General features: G+C 35.2%; 1 protein-coding gene across 4 annotated transcripts in view; it reads left to right on the top strand.

Annotated features, from left to right (window-relative positions):
• Positions 1-18105, top strand: part of EXOC6B (exocyst complex component 6B) — a 675853-nt gene that overhangs the window by 389735 nt on the left and 268013 nt on the right. For all 4 annotated transcript variants that reach the window (XM_066267372.1, XM_066267374.1, XM_066267375.1 and 1 more), the window contains one exon: positions 16472-16651. In XM_066267372.1, the coding sequence (XP_066123469.1) occupies positions 16472-16651 (180 nt within the window). The remainder of the gene's footprint in view (positions 1-16471; positions 16652-18105) is intronic.

Below are 18105 nucleotides of genomic sequence, written 5' to 3'. Positions count from 1 at the left end.
TAGACGGATTACTGGGTCATATGGTAGTTCTATGTTTAATTTTCTGAGGAACCACCATACTTTCTTCCATAATGGTTGTACTACTTTACATTCCCACCAACAGTCGATGAGGGTTCCTTTTTCTCCACAGCCTCTCCAACACTTGTTATTACCTGTCTTGTTAATAATAGCTAATCTAAAAGGTGTGAAGTGGTATCTCATTGTAGTTTTGATTTGCATTTCTCTAATAGCTAATGAAGATGAGCATCTTTTCAAATATCTATTGGCCATTTGTATTTCTTCCTGGGAGAAGTGTCTGTTCATGTCTTCTTTCCATTTTTTTATTGGATTGTTTGCTTGTTTGTTTGTTGTTGAGTTTTATGAGTTCTTTGTATATTTTGGATATTAGGCCCTTATCTGTGCTGTTGTTTGAAAATATCATCTCCCATTTAATTGGCTGTCTGTTTGTTTTGTTGTCAGTTTCTCTTGCCGTGCAAAAGCTTCTTAGTCTGATGTGGTCCCATTCATTTATCTTTGCCTTCACTTCCCTTGCCTTTGGAGTCAAATTCATAAAATGCTCTTCATGGCCAAGGTCCATGAGTTTAGAATCTGTATTTTCTTCTATGTAATTTATTGTTTCAGGTCTTTGATCTGAAATCATATATTTTTAGGTCTTTGATCCATTTTGAATTAATTTTAGTACAAGGGGACAAACTGTAGTCGAGTTTCATTCTTTTGCATGTGGCTTTCCAGTTTTCCCAGTACTATTTATTGAAGAGGCTTTCTATTCTCTGTTGTGTGTTGTTGGCCCCTTTACTGAAAATTATTTCACCATATATATGTGGTTTTATTTCTGGGCTTTCTATTCTGTTCCATTGGTCTGAGTGTCTATTTTTCTGCCAATACCATGCTGTTTTGATTATCGTGGCTCTATAATATAATTTGAAGTCAGGTGTTGTAATGCCCCCAGCTTCTTTCTTTTTCCTTAGAATTGCTCTGGCTATTCGGGGTTTTTTATAGGTTCATATAAACCTGATGATTTATTGTTCCACTTCTTTAAAAAATGACATTGGAATTTTGATGAGAATTGCATTAAATTTGTATATTGCTTTGGGTAATATAGTCATTTTGATATATTTTTTCTTCCTATCCAAAAACAAAGAATTTTTTTCCATTTCATTATATCTTTTCAATTTCCCTTAACAATGCTTTGTAGTTTTTATTATATAGGTCCTTTACATTCTTTGTTATATTTATTCCTAGGTATTTTATTTTTTTTGTGGCAACCATGAAGGGAATTGTTTTTCTGAGCTCTTTTTCTGATGTTTCATTGTTGGCATATAGGAAGACAATGGACTTTTGTATGTTAATTTTGTATCCTGTGACCTTACTGTATTGGTTTATTGTTTCTAGTAGTCTTTTTGTGGAGTCTTTGGAGTTTTTGATGGATAGGATATCATCTGCAAAAACTGAAACCTTTACTTCTTTTTTCCCAATATGAATGCTTCTTATTTCTTTCTCTTGTCCGATTGCTCTGGCTAGAATTTCCAGCACTATGTTGAATAACAGTGGAGAGAGTGGACAGCCTTGTCTTGTTCCTGATTTTAGGGGAAAAGTCCTCAGTTTTATGCCATTTAATATGATGTTAGCTGATGATTTATCATAGATGGCCTTTATTATGTTGAAATATTTTCCTTCTATACCCATTTTGTTAAGTGTTTTAAACATAAAATGATGTTGTATTTTATTGAATGCCTTTTCTGTCTCTATTGATAGGATCATATGGTTTTTGTTTTTTGTTTTGTTGAGATGATGTACTACGTTAACCGGTTTACGTATGTTGAATCATCCTTGTGATTCTGGGGTGAATCACACTTGATCATGATGAATTATGTTTTTGATGTGTTGTTGTATTTGATTTGCTAGTATTTTGTTTAGTATTTTAGCATCTGTATTCATTAGAGATATTGGTGTGTAGTTTTTTTGTGTGTATGTTGTCCTTGCCAGGTTTAGGTATGAGTGTTATGTTGGCCTCATAAAATATGTTTGGCAATATTGCTGCTTCTTCAATTTTTTGAAAGACTTTCAGTATAATAGGAACCAAGTCTTCTTTGAATGTTTGATAGAATTCATTAGTATAGCCTTCTGGCCCTGGACTTTTATTTATAGGGAGGTTTTTAATAATTGTTTCTATTTCCTTCCTGCTTATGGGTCTTATTTAGGCTTTCTGCTTCTTCATGACTCAGTCTAGGAAGATTGTATTGTTCTAGGAATTTATCCATTTCTTCTAGATTGTTGAATTTGGTTGCATATAGTTTTTCATAGTATTCTACAATAATTCTTTGTATATTTATGATATCTGTGGTGATTTCTTGTCTTTCATTTTGGATTTTGTTTATATGAGTCTTTCTCTTTTTTCCTTGGTGAGTCTTGCCAAGGGTTTGTCAATTTTGTTGATCTTTTCAAAGAACCAGCTCCTTGTTTTATTAATTTTTTCTAAGATTTTCTGTTCTCTATTTCATTTATTTCTGCTCTGCTTTTTATTATTTCCTTTCTTCAGCTGGTTTTGGGTTGTCTTTGTTCTTCTTTTTCTAGTTCCTTAAGATGTGAAGTTAAGTGGTTTACTTAGACTCTCTCTTGTTTGTTCATATAGGCCTGAAGTGATATGAACTTCCCTCTTTTAACTGCTTTTGCTGCATCCCAGAGATTCTGATATGTTGTATTGTTATTTTCATTTGTCTGTATGTATCTTTTTATCTCTGTGCTTATTTCTTCTTTGACCTACTCATTTTTTAAAAGTATGTTGCTTAGTTTCCACATTTTTGTGGGTTTGTTTACCTCTTTTTTGCAGTTGAATTCTAGTTTCAAGGCTTTATGATCAGAGAATATGCTTGGTATAATTTCAGTTTTTGTGAGTTTGCTGATGTTATTTTTGTGGCCCAACATATGGTCAATTCTTGAGAATGTTTCATGTACACTAGAGAAAAATGGATACTCTGGCCCTTTGGAATGAAATGTCCTGTAGAAGTCTATTGTATGTAGTAGTTCTAGTGTTTCGTTTAAGGCCAATATTTCTTTATTGATTTTCTGTTTGGATGAACTATCTAGAGCTGTTAGCAGTGTATTGAGGTCTCCAAGTATGATTGTATTTTTGTCAGTTTTTGTTTTTTGGTCAGTCAGTAGCTGTCTTATATATTTTAGTGCTCCTTGGTTTGATGCATATATATTAAGAAATGTTATGTCTTCTTGATTCAGTATCCCCTTTATCACTATGAAATGATTGTTTTTGTCTGTAATTACTTTTGCTGTCTTGTAGTCAGCATTGTTAGACATGAGTATTGCTATACCTGCTTTTATTTGGATGTTATTTGCTTGGAGTATTGTTTTCCAACCTTTCACTTCGAATTTGTTTTTATTCTTATAGCTTAGATGTGTTTCTTATAGACAGCATACAGTTGGATTTTCTTTTTCACCCATTCTGCTACTCTGTTTCTTTTTATTGATAAGTTCAATCTATTTGTATTTAGTGTAATTATTGACATTTGAGGGTTTCCTATTGCTATTTTATATATTGTTTTCTGATAGTTTTGGATCTTGTTTGGTTCTTCTCTTTTATTTTTCTATATTTTTGTTTTTGTTTGGTTGTATCCTTATTTCTTTTCTCTGTTAATTCTTTTTTCAAGCCATGTTCTCTGTGGTGGTTTTTTCAGGGGTGGTTACCATTAAGTAATGGAAAGGATATATATCATGTTCATTGTAGTTATTATCTCATGAGTGCTTCTGCACTCCATCCTCCTTTGATACTGTTAATGTTTGTCTACTCCCCCTTTTTGTTTCTTTGTCACAGATCAATCTTGTTTTTATTGAGATCTTGATGGAGCTTATACTTGTAGTTTTATTTTGTTTTGTTCCTTGTGTTTGGTCAGAAAACCCCCTCTAGTATTTCCTGCATTGGTGGTTTTCTGGTGATAAATTCCCTCATCTTTTCTGTATCTGTTAATGTTCTTATTTCTCCTTCATATTTGAAGAATAGTTTTGTGGGTACAGTATTCTTGGCTGGAGGTTCCTCTCTTTCAGAACTTTAAATATTGGGATCCACTCTCTTCTAGTTTGTAGAGTTTCTGCTGAGAAATCTATTGATAATCTAATGGGCCTTCCTTTATATGTTGTATTCTTCTTTTCCCTGGCTGCCTTGAGAATTTTTTCTCTGTCATTGGTTTCTGCCAGTTTCATTATGATGTGCCTTGGAGTAGTTTTTTTAGGGTAAAGATAATTCAGTGTTCTGTTTGCTTCTTGAATTCAAGGCTTTAGTTCTTTCCACAAGCTTGAGAAGTTCTTGTCTATTATTTGTTTGAATATGTTCTCCGTTCCATTTTCTCTCTCTTCTTCTGACATACCCATTATTCTTTTGTTGCTCTTTCTGATGGAGTCAGACAATTTCTGTAGGGCTATCTCATTTTTTTAAAATCATGAGTCTCTCTTCTTCTCTCTATAGTGCCTCTAGTTGCCTGTCTTCTATATCACTAATTCTCTCCTCTATCTGGGCTGTTTCATTGGTTAAGCTTGTTACCTCTTTTCTCAGTTCATGAATTGAGTTTTTCATTACTGTTTCATTCATTTTCATAGTTTGAATTTCTTTGGGGAAGTATTCTTTCTGTTCATTGAATTGTTTTTTGAGCTCCCTATATTGGCTTTCTGTGCTTTCTTGTATATCCCTCAGTGTTTTTAGGACTTCAATTTTAAATTCTTTGTCATTTAACTCCAAGGTTTTTATGCTATTGAAATTTTTTCTATACATTTTTCCTCATCTATCTGAGCTACGTCTCTGTCATTTGTATCCATGATATTCTATTTCTTTTTCTTTAATGGCATTTGAGAGTGGTATTGTTAATAACACTAATAAGAGTTGGTAAAAAAGTTTTTTTGAGAAAATGCAGTGAAAAACTGAAAATTCTATTGTGCTAAGTGGAACAAAAATAGGTAGAATAGAGGGCCTGGGTTGGGGGTGGGAGTAACAAAGAGGGAAAAAATGAGGCAAGAACCCACAAAATGCCACAAGGAAAGGATTTGGATCAAGAATAAAATGATTTCTTTGTAAATGATGGTCAAATGAGAGAAATAGTGTAATAGAAAAATAAAAAAAAGAAAAAGAAAAAAATATAGTGAAAAATAAAAATTCTATTGTATTAAGTGACACAAAAACTATAGAATGGAGAGCCGAAGTTGGGGGAAATGCTAAAGAGATAAAAAGTGAAATAAAAAGCACACAAAATGCCACAAAGAAAAAATTTGAATCCAGAATAAAATAATTTGTTTGTGGGTGAGATTCAAATGAGAGAAAAAATGAAAGAGAAAAGAAGAACCAAAAAGAGAGAGAGAAAAAAAATTGAGTTAAGTTTTTTGGAATGTAACACTCATAGGAAAAAAAGAATGGAAAATGTAACACCTATGGGTAATAAAGTTCAAAATGAAAAGAAAAGAATAAAATGGAAAGAGAATAAAATGACCAAGGTAGAAGGAAAAAAAAATAAAAAATACAAGGAAAAAAAATAGAAAAGTTATAGACTTTGGAATTTTCCTGGTTTTGAGAAGTTATCTTCTTTCTTTTTCTTTCTTCTCTCTTTTTTTGGCCGGTGGCTCTGTACCCCAGGTTCTGCCCCTGTGGCACTCTTATGCAGAGATTTGCTGGTATTTTGCTATGGTGATGACATAAACTAGTCCTCAGTCTTATTGGTAGGTGGGGTTTGTTATCGTTTGTAGGCTCCAACAGTGGGAGAATCCGTTTTCCCGGAGACTCTCCCCAAATCTCTCCTTCCTGAACCAGCAGCCTGGGGACCCAGCTGTGAAGTTGCCCCAGTCACTGCCTGGAGAGCAAGAGGCTCTAAGAGCTGCCAAATCCCCCCTCTATCCCCACTCAACTCAGGGTTCTGGGTAAGGCTTTGCCAGCCAGAACTGCCAGCATAATCAATCAGGCAGGGCTGGGAGCCAATTGCCTTTCAGGTGTCTTTCTATCAGCCTCTGGGCATGTCTAGTATGCCTCAATACTCTGCAGGCCTGCTTTCCAGAGGCTGTCTGCAAGCTGCCTGCATGCCTTTTCCCTCCACCACTTCCACAGTTCTCTTCCCCAGGAGTGTGCTTTGTTAGCCTATATGGCTGGCAGAGGTGCCATACCCAGACAGGTCCAGGTGTAGGGAAGCCAGATTTCATGCACTTCCCGTGCGCTGTTGTTTGGGAAGCCAGGATTATTCAGAAACTCTGGTCACAGCCCATGCAGAGGGCCACTACTGACAGTCTCCGACCCAGCTTTTCCATCCAGGAACGCAGGCACCATTGCCTAAAGCACCAAGTGGATCCATTCGCACACTACCCGCGCTCATCGACCAGGATACCGGGAGTAAACAAGGCAACTGCTCACCCACTTCTGCCGGGGTCTGCTGCTGGCGTTAGCTCTGCATGGGCTGAGCCATGGGCACACTCTCTCCTCGGTTTGAACGTCTCTGATCTAGCCCAACTTTTTCTCTCAGCCCCAGCCCACCCTTCCTCTCAGTTTCAAGTGAAAGCAGCCCTTCCTCAGATCAGTGAGGAAAGCGAATACTCCGTTCTCCATCTTGTTTCCTTCAGAGTGGGTTATATATTCAGCCACCTTTTCACCTAGTCATACCTTTATTTGATGTATGTGTATTTCAGATGCTCCTGAGATTGTTTTTCTGTCTCTAGTTGTTGAATTTGTTGAAGTTTCAGGGAGAGATATGGGGAGCACTCCTCTCCTCACAGTGCCATTTCTCTGACATCACTCAAAAGGCTATTTCCTCAGTTGGCCCCCATCATAGTCAACAGTTCTTAAGTATGATCTAAATAATAGTGGTTATAGTTGAAGTCAACATCAGTTAAAAATTTTAAATTAGCTGTTCTCTCTTTTCTGTACCCTAGTCAATTTTTTTTTACCTTTTAAATGAGGAATTTCTGTCCCTTGCTATTGTAGTTAGCAATTTTATGATTATTTCACAAGGTCACAGCACTAGTTTTGACCCAGTATTAATCAAGCGGGGAAAAAATAATGACTCCCTTGTAGAGAAAAAGAAGGATTGATGGTAGATAAGTTTCTGGAGAGTAAATACCTTCATTTCAAAGAGCCTAAGAAACTCCTTTGTATTGCCATTTGAGCTTTAAATAAGTATTAACACTTTGAGTAGTGAGTTTTTTTTCATGCTTGCTAACCCCCAGGAGTTGTTTTTTTTTTAATGAAATTAGTTTCAGTTACAGTTTTATTAACTTAAAATCACATTTGTTTGATAAGCAATTTATGGAAATAAGAAGAACATACATTTGCCTTTTTTTTAATGTTGCCTTACACATTTTTAAAATAAATCTCTCATACTCTGGATGGTCAGGAGCTCAATGTACATGAACGTTAATACTACTCAAAGAGTTAAGCAGAAAAAGTGACAAGGCAACATTTTAAACATTAAAATGGTCAATTCTGACATAAAAACTAACCTGTATGCTTTGGGCTTTTGTTATTGTTGTTATTTTGCTGTTTTAGTTTCAAAACAAATTTGTCATTCTTTTGAAATCCAGAAGTTGAACTTTATTAGATACAAAGTTGTAGAGTTGAAATCATGATTTTATGTCCTCTGGTGTTTACTTTTTCCCCTTTCCCCCTATTTATTGGTACCATGCCTTGAGAGTAAAATTAAGAGAAGAAATCAAGTTTGATTTATATGGCTTATTACATTTTATGAGAGATAAAAATTGTGACTATGATCTCTTTCTCTGTTACAAGGAAAAATAAGAAAGACCATAAATGGTCAAAGCAATCTTAGAAAGAAGAATAAAGTTGGAGACAGCATGCTTTCTGATTTCAGATTATATTACAGAACTATAATAATCAAAACAGTTGGTATTGGCATAAAAATAGGCACATTAATAGATCAATGGAACTAAATAGATAAAAATAAGTTAATAAACCAGAAATAAACCCATGCATATAAGGTCAATCAATTTACAACAAAGGACCCAAAACTGTACAGTGAGGAAAGGCCGTTTCTTTAATAAATGGTGTTAGCAAAATGGGACAGCCACATGCAAAAGAATGAAACTGGACGCCTATCTTATATCATGTACAAAATTCAACTCAAAATGGATTAGAGACTTAAATATAAGGCTGAATCAATGAAACTCCTAGAAGAAAGCGTAGTGGGCAAGCTCATTGACATTGGCCTTAGCAGTAACTTTTGCCTTTGACACCAGAAGCAAAAACAAAGCAACAAGCTCAAAAATAAACAAGTGGGACTTCATTAAGCTAAAAAAGCTTCTGCACAGTAAAGGAAACTATCAACAGTATGAAAAAGCAACTGATGGGACTGGAGAGATTATTTACAAATCATATATCTGATAAAGGGTTAATATCCAAAATAGCTAAAGAACTTCTACAACTCAATAGCAAAAAAAACCAAGCAACTCGATTTAAAAATGGGCAGATGTTTCCTGACAGCCAGGAGAGTGGTTCGGGGGTGAGGGGGTACAGAGGGAAGGTATAGGCAGAGTAAATGGTGAAGGACAAGGACTTGACTTGGGGAGAGGGAACACACAATATGGTGTACAGGAATGTGTTGTAAAATTGTGTGCCTGAAATCTGTATAATTATGCTAACCAGTGTCACCCCAATAAATCCAATTAAAATGAAAAAAAAAGAATTACCCAATCGACTTGCATATTTATGAACAATAAATATTCACTATTTTTAAAAAAAATGGACAGAGGAACTGAATAGACATTTTTCTAAGGAAGATATAGAAATAGCCAATAAGTAAACATAAAAGATGTTCAACGTCATTAATCATCAAGGAAATGCAAATGAAAACTACAATGACATATCACCTCATACCGGTTAAAATGGCCATAATCAAAAAGATGGAGATAAGAAGTGCTGATAAGCATGTGGAGAAAACGTTTGCACACTGTTGGAGGGAAGTTAACTAACTTGTATAGCCACTATGGAAAACAGTATGTAAATTCCTCAAGAGATTAAAATTAGAGCTATTATATGATGCCACTATCTTACTCTTGCATGTATTATTCAAAGGAATCAAAAACATTGTCTTGGAGTGATAGCTATACTTCCATGTTGTTCATGGCAATATTATTTACAGTAACCAAGATGTGGAGACAACCTAAGTGTCCATAAACAGATAAATAGAAAAAGAAAATGTGGTTTGTATATACAATGGAATATTATTTAGCCATGAAAAATAAGGGAAACCTGCCATTTTGACAATGTAGATAAACCTTGAAGGCATTATGCTAAGTAAAATAAGCCAGACAGAGATTGACAAATACTGAATGGTATCACTTATATGTGGAATCTCTTTTAAAAAGTCAATCTCATAGACAGAGAATAGAAAAGTTTTACCAGGGGCTGGGAAGTGAGAGAAATAGAAGTTGGTAAAAAGATACAAACTTTAAGCTATAAGATGAATAAGGTCTGAGAATCTAATATAAAACATGGTAAATATAGTTGATCATACTGTATTATATAACTGAAATTTGATAAGAGAATAGAACATAAATGTTATTTAAAACTATGTGAGGTGATGAATGTATTAAATAACTGATAAGGGAAGTCTTTGACAATATATACACATATATCAACTCACTACACTATACATTTTAAAGAACTTATAATTTTGTTTTCAGTAGTACCTCAATAAAGCTGAAAAAAATGAGATGATCAACCACAAAATATTCGCTTTTAGAGAGAGAGAAGATAGGAGGGCAGCAGACAGGGACAGACAGACAGCAAGGGAGAGAGATGAGAAGCATCAACTTATAGTTGTAGCATTTTTGTTGTTCATTAATTACTTCTCATATGTGCCTTGACTGGGGGAGTCCAGCTGAGCCAATGACCCTTTGCTCAAGTTAGTGCCCTTGCTCAAGCTGGTGACCCCATGCTCATGTTGGTGAGCCTGTTCTTAAGCCAGTGACGTCAGGATTTTTAACCTGGGACTTCAGCATCCCAGGCCAATGCTCTATTCACTGCACTACCACTGGTCAGGCCACAAACTATTCTTAAGGTCAGCTACTAGATAAGTTACATGTTCGAGGTATGAACATGGATTGTTCAAATTACCTATAAAATTACTTAAACAAAGTTTATAATTTATCACATTATATGTGTCATTACTTGCAAACTTTTCAGTAATATTTTATTATATTAATATTGATAGTCATTTAGTGAGAAAAGGGCTTATATAATAAAGAGGCCCAAAGAATGATTATGAAAATATGACAAGGGCTTTAAGACTCTCAGGATGATCTTAGGCAGTTGAAGAATTATAATTACTCTTAAATAGTAGCATTATTATGGAGCATGGGTAATAATTGTATCAAAAATATTTCCACTTGATTTACTGTGGAAGACAGAATTTCTCTAGGTAAGAAAATGTGGGAGGGGTACTATAGCTAAGTGTTCAGCAGAAAACAAGGATTTGGAGGCTTAGAACAGGAGGATCATTTATTCTTATGTATTATACAGGGAGTATGCAATATGTTCTGCTACTTTTCCCCACACCTATCTCAATTTTCTTATTTCAAGGGCTTTTCAAATTGTGGTCAGCTATTTTCCCAGACAACGGCTTGTGTATTTTGTTATTGCATTTAACATTAAGATTGCTGAAGGAAAATTAAAGGCAGACAGGAGCTATAGGATTTGAGCAGCCAGTTAAATCCTTACTTAGTAAGTGAGAACTTCTGAAGACCACTACAGGTCATGTCGACAGTGCTTATTGGAAACACTGGTTGTGTAAAACACATTAAAAGTTTATTTTTACCAGAACTATTTCAGAGTAGCTAGCCCAGAACTCAGTGTAAACATGGCAATTATAACAGCTACACATTGTGTATTTTTCTAAACTACTGTTTCCAGAAAAGTTTCCCTTGTAGATGGAAACCTTTATGCTGAAAAAGGGGCAAAAAGAATCAGAAGGTGTTTGGTGTTTTCTTGCAGTGTTTCCATTAGTTGCCATACATGCCATAGTTAGGCTGGTATTCTTTCCTTTCCTTGTCCATAAGATTTTCTTAACTGTCTTACAAAATAGATTCAAGGTATTTGTCAATGTACTCCATTGTAAATATTGTTTTTGAACTTACTGTGTAACAATCTGGTAGTTTTCTTAAATAGACAAAAAATTTTAGTCCTCAGATTTAGAATGTATAATCTACATGAAAGACAAACTATAAATTCTATGAAGAATTAGGTGATAAATACTAGAATAATATAATATATACATTAAATCTCCCATTGATTCTACAAGTTTCTATAAAGCCCCTACTACATAACAGGCAATTTATAGGTATGAACTAAATAAACAAATCTTCTGATCTTATGGAGCTTATAGTCTAGTTGATAAATAGGGATGATTATTGATAAATATACACACAAAAAATGTCATGGAGTGGTAAGAACTAGGAAGAAAAATAAATGACCTGAATGAAATGACAATGGAATCACTTGGATTTCTGATAGATAAGCATTTTTTGTCAGAGGGAACAGTACAATAGTAGGTATTTGTGTGTTTAAGGGATAGCAAAGGGGACAGTCTGGCAGTGATGTGTCTATCATCAGTGGTGTGATTGGTAAGAGATAAGATAGGAGCCAGATGATTTCTGGCCTTGTGGGTCACTGTAAATACTTTAAATTTTATCCTGAAATGAAGTTTGAGGTCATTAGAAGATGGAGGTGCTGGTGATAAACTGATTAATATATTAGTGGATAACACTGGTTACTGTGTGGAAAACAAATGCATTATAGGTCAGTAGAGTGGAAGAAGAGAGTCCAGTTCAGAGGTGATTGCAGCAGTCTAGGTAAGAGATCACACTTACTTGAACTACAGTGGAAGAGGTAGAAGTGCTTAGAAATATTTTTAAAGGAAGAGATGGCAGTGCTTTATTGCTGGATTGGGTATAGGGTTATAAAAGGAAGAGTAGAGTCTAAGATTTTTGAACTAAGCAAACTTAGTTCAATGATTCGAAAAAAGTAAACACAAAAATTACCTGAACAAATAAAGGTAAATATTGATCTCAAAATCATAAATAATGAAATATCAAACAATCCATAGAAGTACATACAAAGTAGGGTAAAAAAGTAAAGATAAGAAAGCAAGGAGAATGAGTGTTAGAAAATTGACTAAAATTATTCACAGATATATCAAGTAAGAAAAAAATATGTGAGTATTTAAAAAGATACTAAAAAGGAAGTTATAAGTCAACATGTCTTCCTGCTAACGTCCCTTAGTGTACCTCCCTATCAGTAATAGAGGCAGTAATCTAGGAGGCAGAAAATCAGTAAAGATATAGTTGAACTAAATGGAACCACCAGTCAACTGGATTAAATTGATATTTATAAAATACTTTATATAACAACAGCAAATTCACCTTCTTTTGAGATTATAAGAACATTCACCAGGGCAGACCATATTCTAGGTAATACATATACCTTAACAAATTTTTTAATAAATTTTTATTAATTTTAATAGGGTGACATCAATAAATCAGGGTATATATGTTCAAAGAAAACATCTCCAGGTTATCTTGTCATTCAATTATGTTGCATACCCATCACCCAAAGTCAGATTGTCCTCCGTCACCTTCTATCTGGTTTTCTTTGTGCCCTTCCCCCTCCCCCTCTCCCTCCCTCTCCTCCCCCACTCCCTGTAACCACCACACTCTTGTCCATGTCTCATAGTCTCGTTAATTATACAAAACTTGCTCGCAGACCACATAGAATTAAATGAAGGAATAAATTAACAGAAAGATAGCAGGATACTTCTCAAGTATTTGGAGATAACCAACACACAATGTTTTCCAGAAAGTAGAAGTAAAGGGAATACTTCCTAACTCATTGTATGAAGCCAGGATTACCCTCATAATATCCAAACATTTCAAAAAAGAAAATCTACAGATCAATATCTCTTATGAACATAGATATAGAAATACTACATGAAATATTAACAATCGAATTCAACATGTATCAGAAGAATACACAGGTGACCCTTGAACAATTGCAGGAGGTATAGGTGCTGACCTCCTGCATAGTTGGAAATTTATGTTATAACTTTTGAATCACCAAAAACTTAACAACTAACAGCCTTCTGTTGTCCAGAATCCTTACTGATAACATAAACAGTCAGCTAACATATTTTGTATGTTATTTGTACTATATACTGTATTCTTACAATTAAATAAACTAGAGAAAAAAGTTATTAAAATCATAAGGATAGGCCCTGGCCGGTTTGCTCAGTGGTAGAGTGTCAGCCTGGTATGCAGGAGTCCCAGGTTTGATTCCCGGCCAGGGCACACAGGAGAAGTACCCATCTGCTTCTCCACCCCTCCCCCCTCCTTCCTCCTTGTCTCTCTCTTCCCTTCCTGCAGCCGAGGCTCCATTGGAGCAAAGATGGCCCGGGTGCTGAGGATGGCTCCGTGGCCTCTGCCTCAGGTGCTAGAATGGCTCTGGTTGCAACAGAGCGACACCCCAGATGGGCAGAGCATCGCCCCCTGGTGGAAGCGCCGGGTGGATCCCTGTCGGGCGCATGTGGGAGTCTGACTGCGTCCCCGTTTCCAGCTTCAGAAAAATACAAAAAAATAAAAAAATAAAAAAAATCATAAGGATAATAAAATATATTATTAGTATCTGTTGAAAAAAATTCACATATAAGTTGCCCCAACAATTCAAGGGACAACTGTACTATACAACTGATAGGATTGGCTTCAGCTCTGCAAGTCTCATTCAGCACTCAGAAATCAGTTAATATAATTTATCATATCAGCAGGCTAAAGAAAAATCATGCAATCATTTCAGTGGGTGCAGAAAAAGCATTTGACAATATTCAACACTATTAATGATAAAACGTCTCAGCAATATACAACAGGGGGAATTTCCTAAACTTAACGAAGGAACATCTTTGGAAGTCTTTTTTCTTTAACTTTTATTTTAAATTTATTGTGTTGACATGGTTTCAAGTGTCCTCCTCAATATAACACCTTCTACAGCCCACTTCGGGCCACCCTTGCCTGAAAGTCTTATAGTTAACATCATACTCAATGTTGAGAAACTAGAAGCTCCCTGCTCAAATCAGGAAAAAGGAGAGGATCCCTCTCTACCACTTCTGTTCAACATCCAATAAAACAGTAAATAAAAGATTTACGGATTGGGATGGTAGAAATAAAACTGACTTTGTATATAGATGACGATTGTCTATGAAAATACGAAAGAATTCACAAAACAAGGAAAACAAACAAAAATACATACCTGAACTAGTAGTGAGCATAGCAAGGTTGAGGACTTAAGGTTAATATACAAAAGACATTTGGTTTCTTATTATACTAGTAACGAACAACTCAAATTTGTCATTAAAAACAATATCATTTGTATTAACATAAAAGAGAGAAATAGATATAACTAACAAAATAAATAAGGTCTATATGAGGAACCCTATACAATTCTGATGAAAGAAATCAAAGAAGGACAATCTAGATAAATGGAGATATAATCCATATTTATGGATAGGAACACTCCATATTTTTTCAAGCTATCAGTTTTTCCCAACTTGATCTATAGATTTAACACATTTTTATTCCGAATCCCAGCAAGTCATTTTGCATATATTGACAGATTGAGTCTGAAGTTTATATGGAGAGGGAAAACACCCAGAAGAGCTAAGACGGTACTGAAAGCAAGGAAGGTCATTGGAGAACTGACACGACCTGACTTCAGGGCTTACTGTGCAGCGACAGTGATCAAGACAGTGTGGTATTGACCAAAGAAAAGCACAATAGGGAGCCCAGAAATAGGGCCACACAAATAGGGTAAACTGTTGAGAAGGAATAAAGTCAATTTAAGGGTGAAAGGAGTCTTTAATACATCACGTTAGAATATCTATATACCCAAATGTGAAAAAAAAATGAATCTATACACAGATCTTATTCTTGTCACAAAAATTAATTCAAAATGGATCATGGACTTACACGTAAATACAGAACTATAAAATGCCTAGAAAATAACATAAGGGAAAATTTCAGTGATCTTTTATTTGACTGACTTTTTAGCTAAAACAACAAAAACACAATCCACCAAAGATAATATTAAGGTGGACTTCATGAAAATGAAACTTTTGGTCCTGGGAAAGACACTGTTAAGAGAATAAAAAAACAAGCCACAGATTGGGAGAAAATATTTATAAAATTCATATCTAATAAAGGATTTACATCCCAAATATAGAAAGAACTGGTAAAACTCAACAACAAGGAAACAAACAAAAGTAACCAAGTTAAAAATGGTCAAAAGATCTGAACAGATTCCTCATCAAAGAATGGAGAGGGGATTTTAAATTAAAACAACGAGATAACCACTACACAACTACTACAATGACTGAGAACACCAAATGTCCAGCAACAGCAGCTCTCATTCATTGCTGGTGCTAATGCAAAATGCTAATGCCATTTTGGAAGATAGTTCATCAGTCAGTTTCTTAAAAGGTTAAACATAGTTAGTCTTACCATGCAATCCACCAGTCATGCTCCTTGATATTATCCAAGTGAGGTGAAAACTTAAACCACAAAATAGCTTATACATGAATGCCTAGAAAAAACTTATTCATGATTGCCAAAACTTGGAAGCTACCGTAATGTCCTTCAAAAGGTGAATGAATAAACAAACTGTGATACATCCAGACCATGGAGTATTGTTCACTTATGAAAAGGAATGAACTATCAAGCCATAAAAAGACATGGAGGAAGGTTAAATGTACATTGCTAATTAAAAGAAGCCACCCTGAAAATATTTTTCTTGTGACATTGGTCCCATAACATTTCTTAGAGTCTTATTGCTAGTGTACATCAAGAGACTCTTAAACAAGGTTTCTGAAACTTATTTGATCTTGGAACTCTTTTGCTATCGTCTTAGCATTTTTCAGGACTTAGAACACAATTTAGGAAACAGTGGCATGTACCAACCTTTGAAGAAGCTTTATGACAAAGAAGCTGGGAAGTAGGGTAGTAACTTATGGGAATATATAGCATTAGGTTGAAACTTTAGGATTCTTATAATAAGCAAAGTGAAGAGACTAGGGGACATAGAGAGAGGGGTATTACATACAGGAAAGGAGGTTCTTAGAGTCCCAAAGGAGATGAGGGAATAGAATCCTGAGAGGGAATAGAATTTTAAATAGAGATCAGAAAGTTGAAAAGGATTCAGATAGCTGAAGATAGTGCCAGTTTCTTTATTTGGTGAAGCAAAATGATAGCTTTCTTATAGACACAAAATAGAAAATACGCCACTATACTTTTGAAAAAAAATGAAAATTTATGGAGGCTGTGATATTACTTAATATATACAGTTCTGATATTTAGTGGATCATTGTGAGATGTGTCCAAACAGAAATTTCTGATATGCCTGTATTAGAAGTCTGAATGATTTTTGAAATTTTGTATTTCACAGGATGCCAGACATGCAGCTGAAGAAGAGATTTATACCAATTTAAATCAGAAGATTGACCAATTTCTACAGCTGGCTGACTATGACTGGATGACAGGGGATTTGGGCAGCAAAGCTAGTGACTACCTAGTAGACCTCATTGCCTTTCTCCGTAGCACCTTTGCTGTGTTCACACACCTTCCTGTAAGTGACAATTGCCTTTACTTTGCCCATCAGAGAAAAGAGCTCTCTTAAAATTTAGTTTAGAGAAAGATGTTTGTTTCTGCTCTTCAGGATATAAAAGCTCACACTATAATTATTGCCCCTTAACAAGGTCTGGAGATCTCTTCTGTTATTTTTTCATTTTGTTTATTCTGAAAATGGTTCCTAATATTGTATCTACTTATATTCCTTCTAACTTAAGTATAATTAGTACAAACATAATGAATCCCTTGGTAGAAGAAAAACTTAGGAGTTAGAATTTCAGATATGTATTTTTTGGTTGTAGAATGTTCTTCTAATTGTTTTTATAACCTCAGATTTTCTGATAAAACTTTCCGTCTTTTTATCTCATTTGTCTATCTTTTCTCTATTTTTTTGAGCATATAATTAATCACAGTCCTCTTAAAACTTTTGTTTATTAATGCTAATGTGTACTTCACCTACATGTTAATAGATTTGTTTCTGATTCCTTTTTCTTGGTTATCAGTGATATTCCTGTATCTGTTTACTACTTTTTGGTTGATATAAGACACTGTTTAAAATAGGTAGAGGTTTCTGGTGACTTCACATCCACCAGATTTGGTTTACCTTTTCCCTTATTAAGTTGGTAGAATGGGTGGGTGAGCTGTGGTTTGAGCTCATCACCTTAGTCCAGTCACGGGTTGATCTGGGTTAGGCTTGGGTTGCAGTTGTGTATATCTAGTTCGTACTCGTTAATAGAATGTGGTTGTTCAACACTTCAATGAAAACCTGAAAGGTCATTGTCTTCAATACTAACCAGATTACAGAAGTTTCCACTATTCAGAGAAACCTTATTACTTCTGTCTTCTTTGATTTTAGAATTTGGCAAATATCTTAAGAAGGAGTCTTACTCACATCAACAATTGCCAACAGGAAAAAAAGGGGTTGGAGACTGTCAGTGTCAATTCACCATCCCTCAAAAGCTTTCAGCTCCCACCTGAGAGTCTCATGACTCCTCCCACTAGTGAGTCCTTTTCTCTGAAACACAGAAAGACTGGGAAATCTTACTTTGCTTTCAGAGGTTTTGGCTTACACCCTCATTTTTCTCAGCGGCGTAACTTTAGATTTCAGTGTCTTGTGGAAATAACTGGCTCTCAAATCTCCAGTTTTTGGCACTTCAGCTTCATAATAGAAGCAACAAAAATTTAATGATATTTTTTCACCCCAGTTGCTGTTCTCTACCTGGACCTGACCAGAGTCCCAGTCTGGTCCAATGCCTATGATTGGCAGATGCCTCCAGAGACAGCCCCAGGTCCTCAGCTCACCTTTCACAGGTTTGCCCTCTCTGCAGCTTTATTCCCTTTAGTCCTTATTGCTTCACAGTCTTCTGGTATCTTAAAATATGTTTTTTCTTAGTTTTCTTTCTTTCTTTACTTTTTTTTAAACTGCCTTTTCTAATGCTTGGTGGGAACACT

The sequence above is a fragment of the Saccopteryx bilineata genome, chromosome 3 (genome assembly GCF_036850765.1).
Source record: "Saccopteryx bilineata isolate mSacBil1 chromosome 3, mSacBil1_pri_phased_curated, whole genome shotgun sequence".
NCBI classification, from domain to species: Eukaryota; Metazoa; Chordata; class Mammalia; order Chiroptera; family Emballonuridae; genus Saccopteryx; species Saccopteryx bilineata.
The sequence above is the reverse complement of the archived record's forward strand: the minus strand, read 5'-3'. Positions and strand labels throughout refer to the sequence as shown.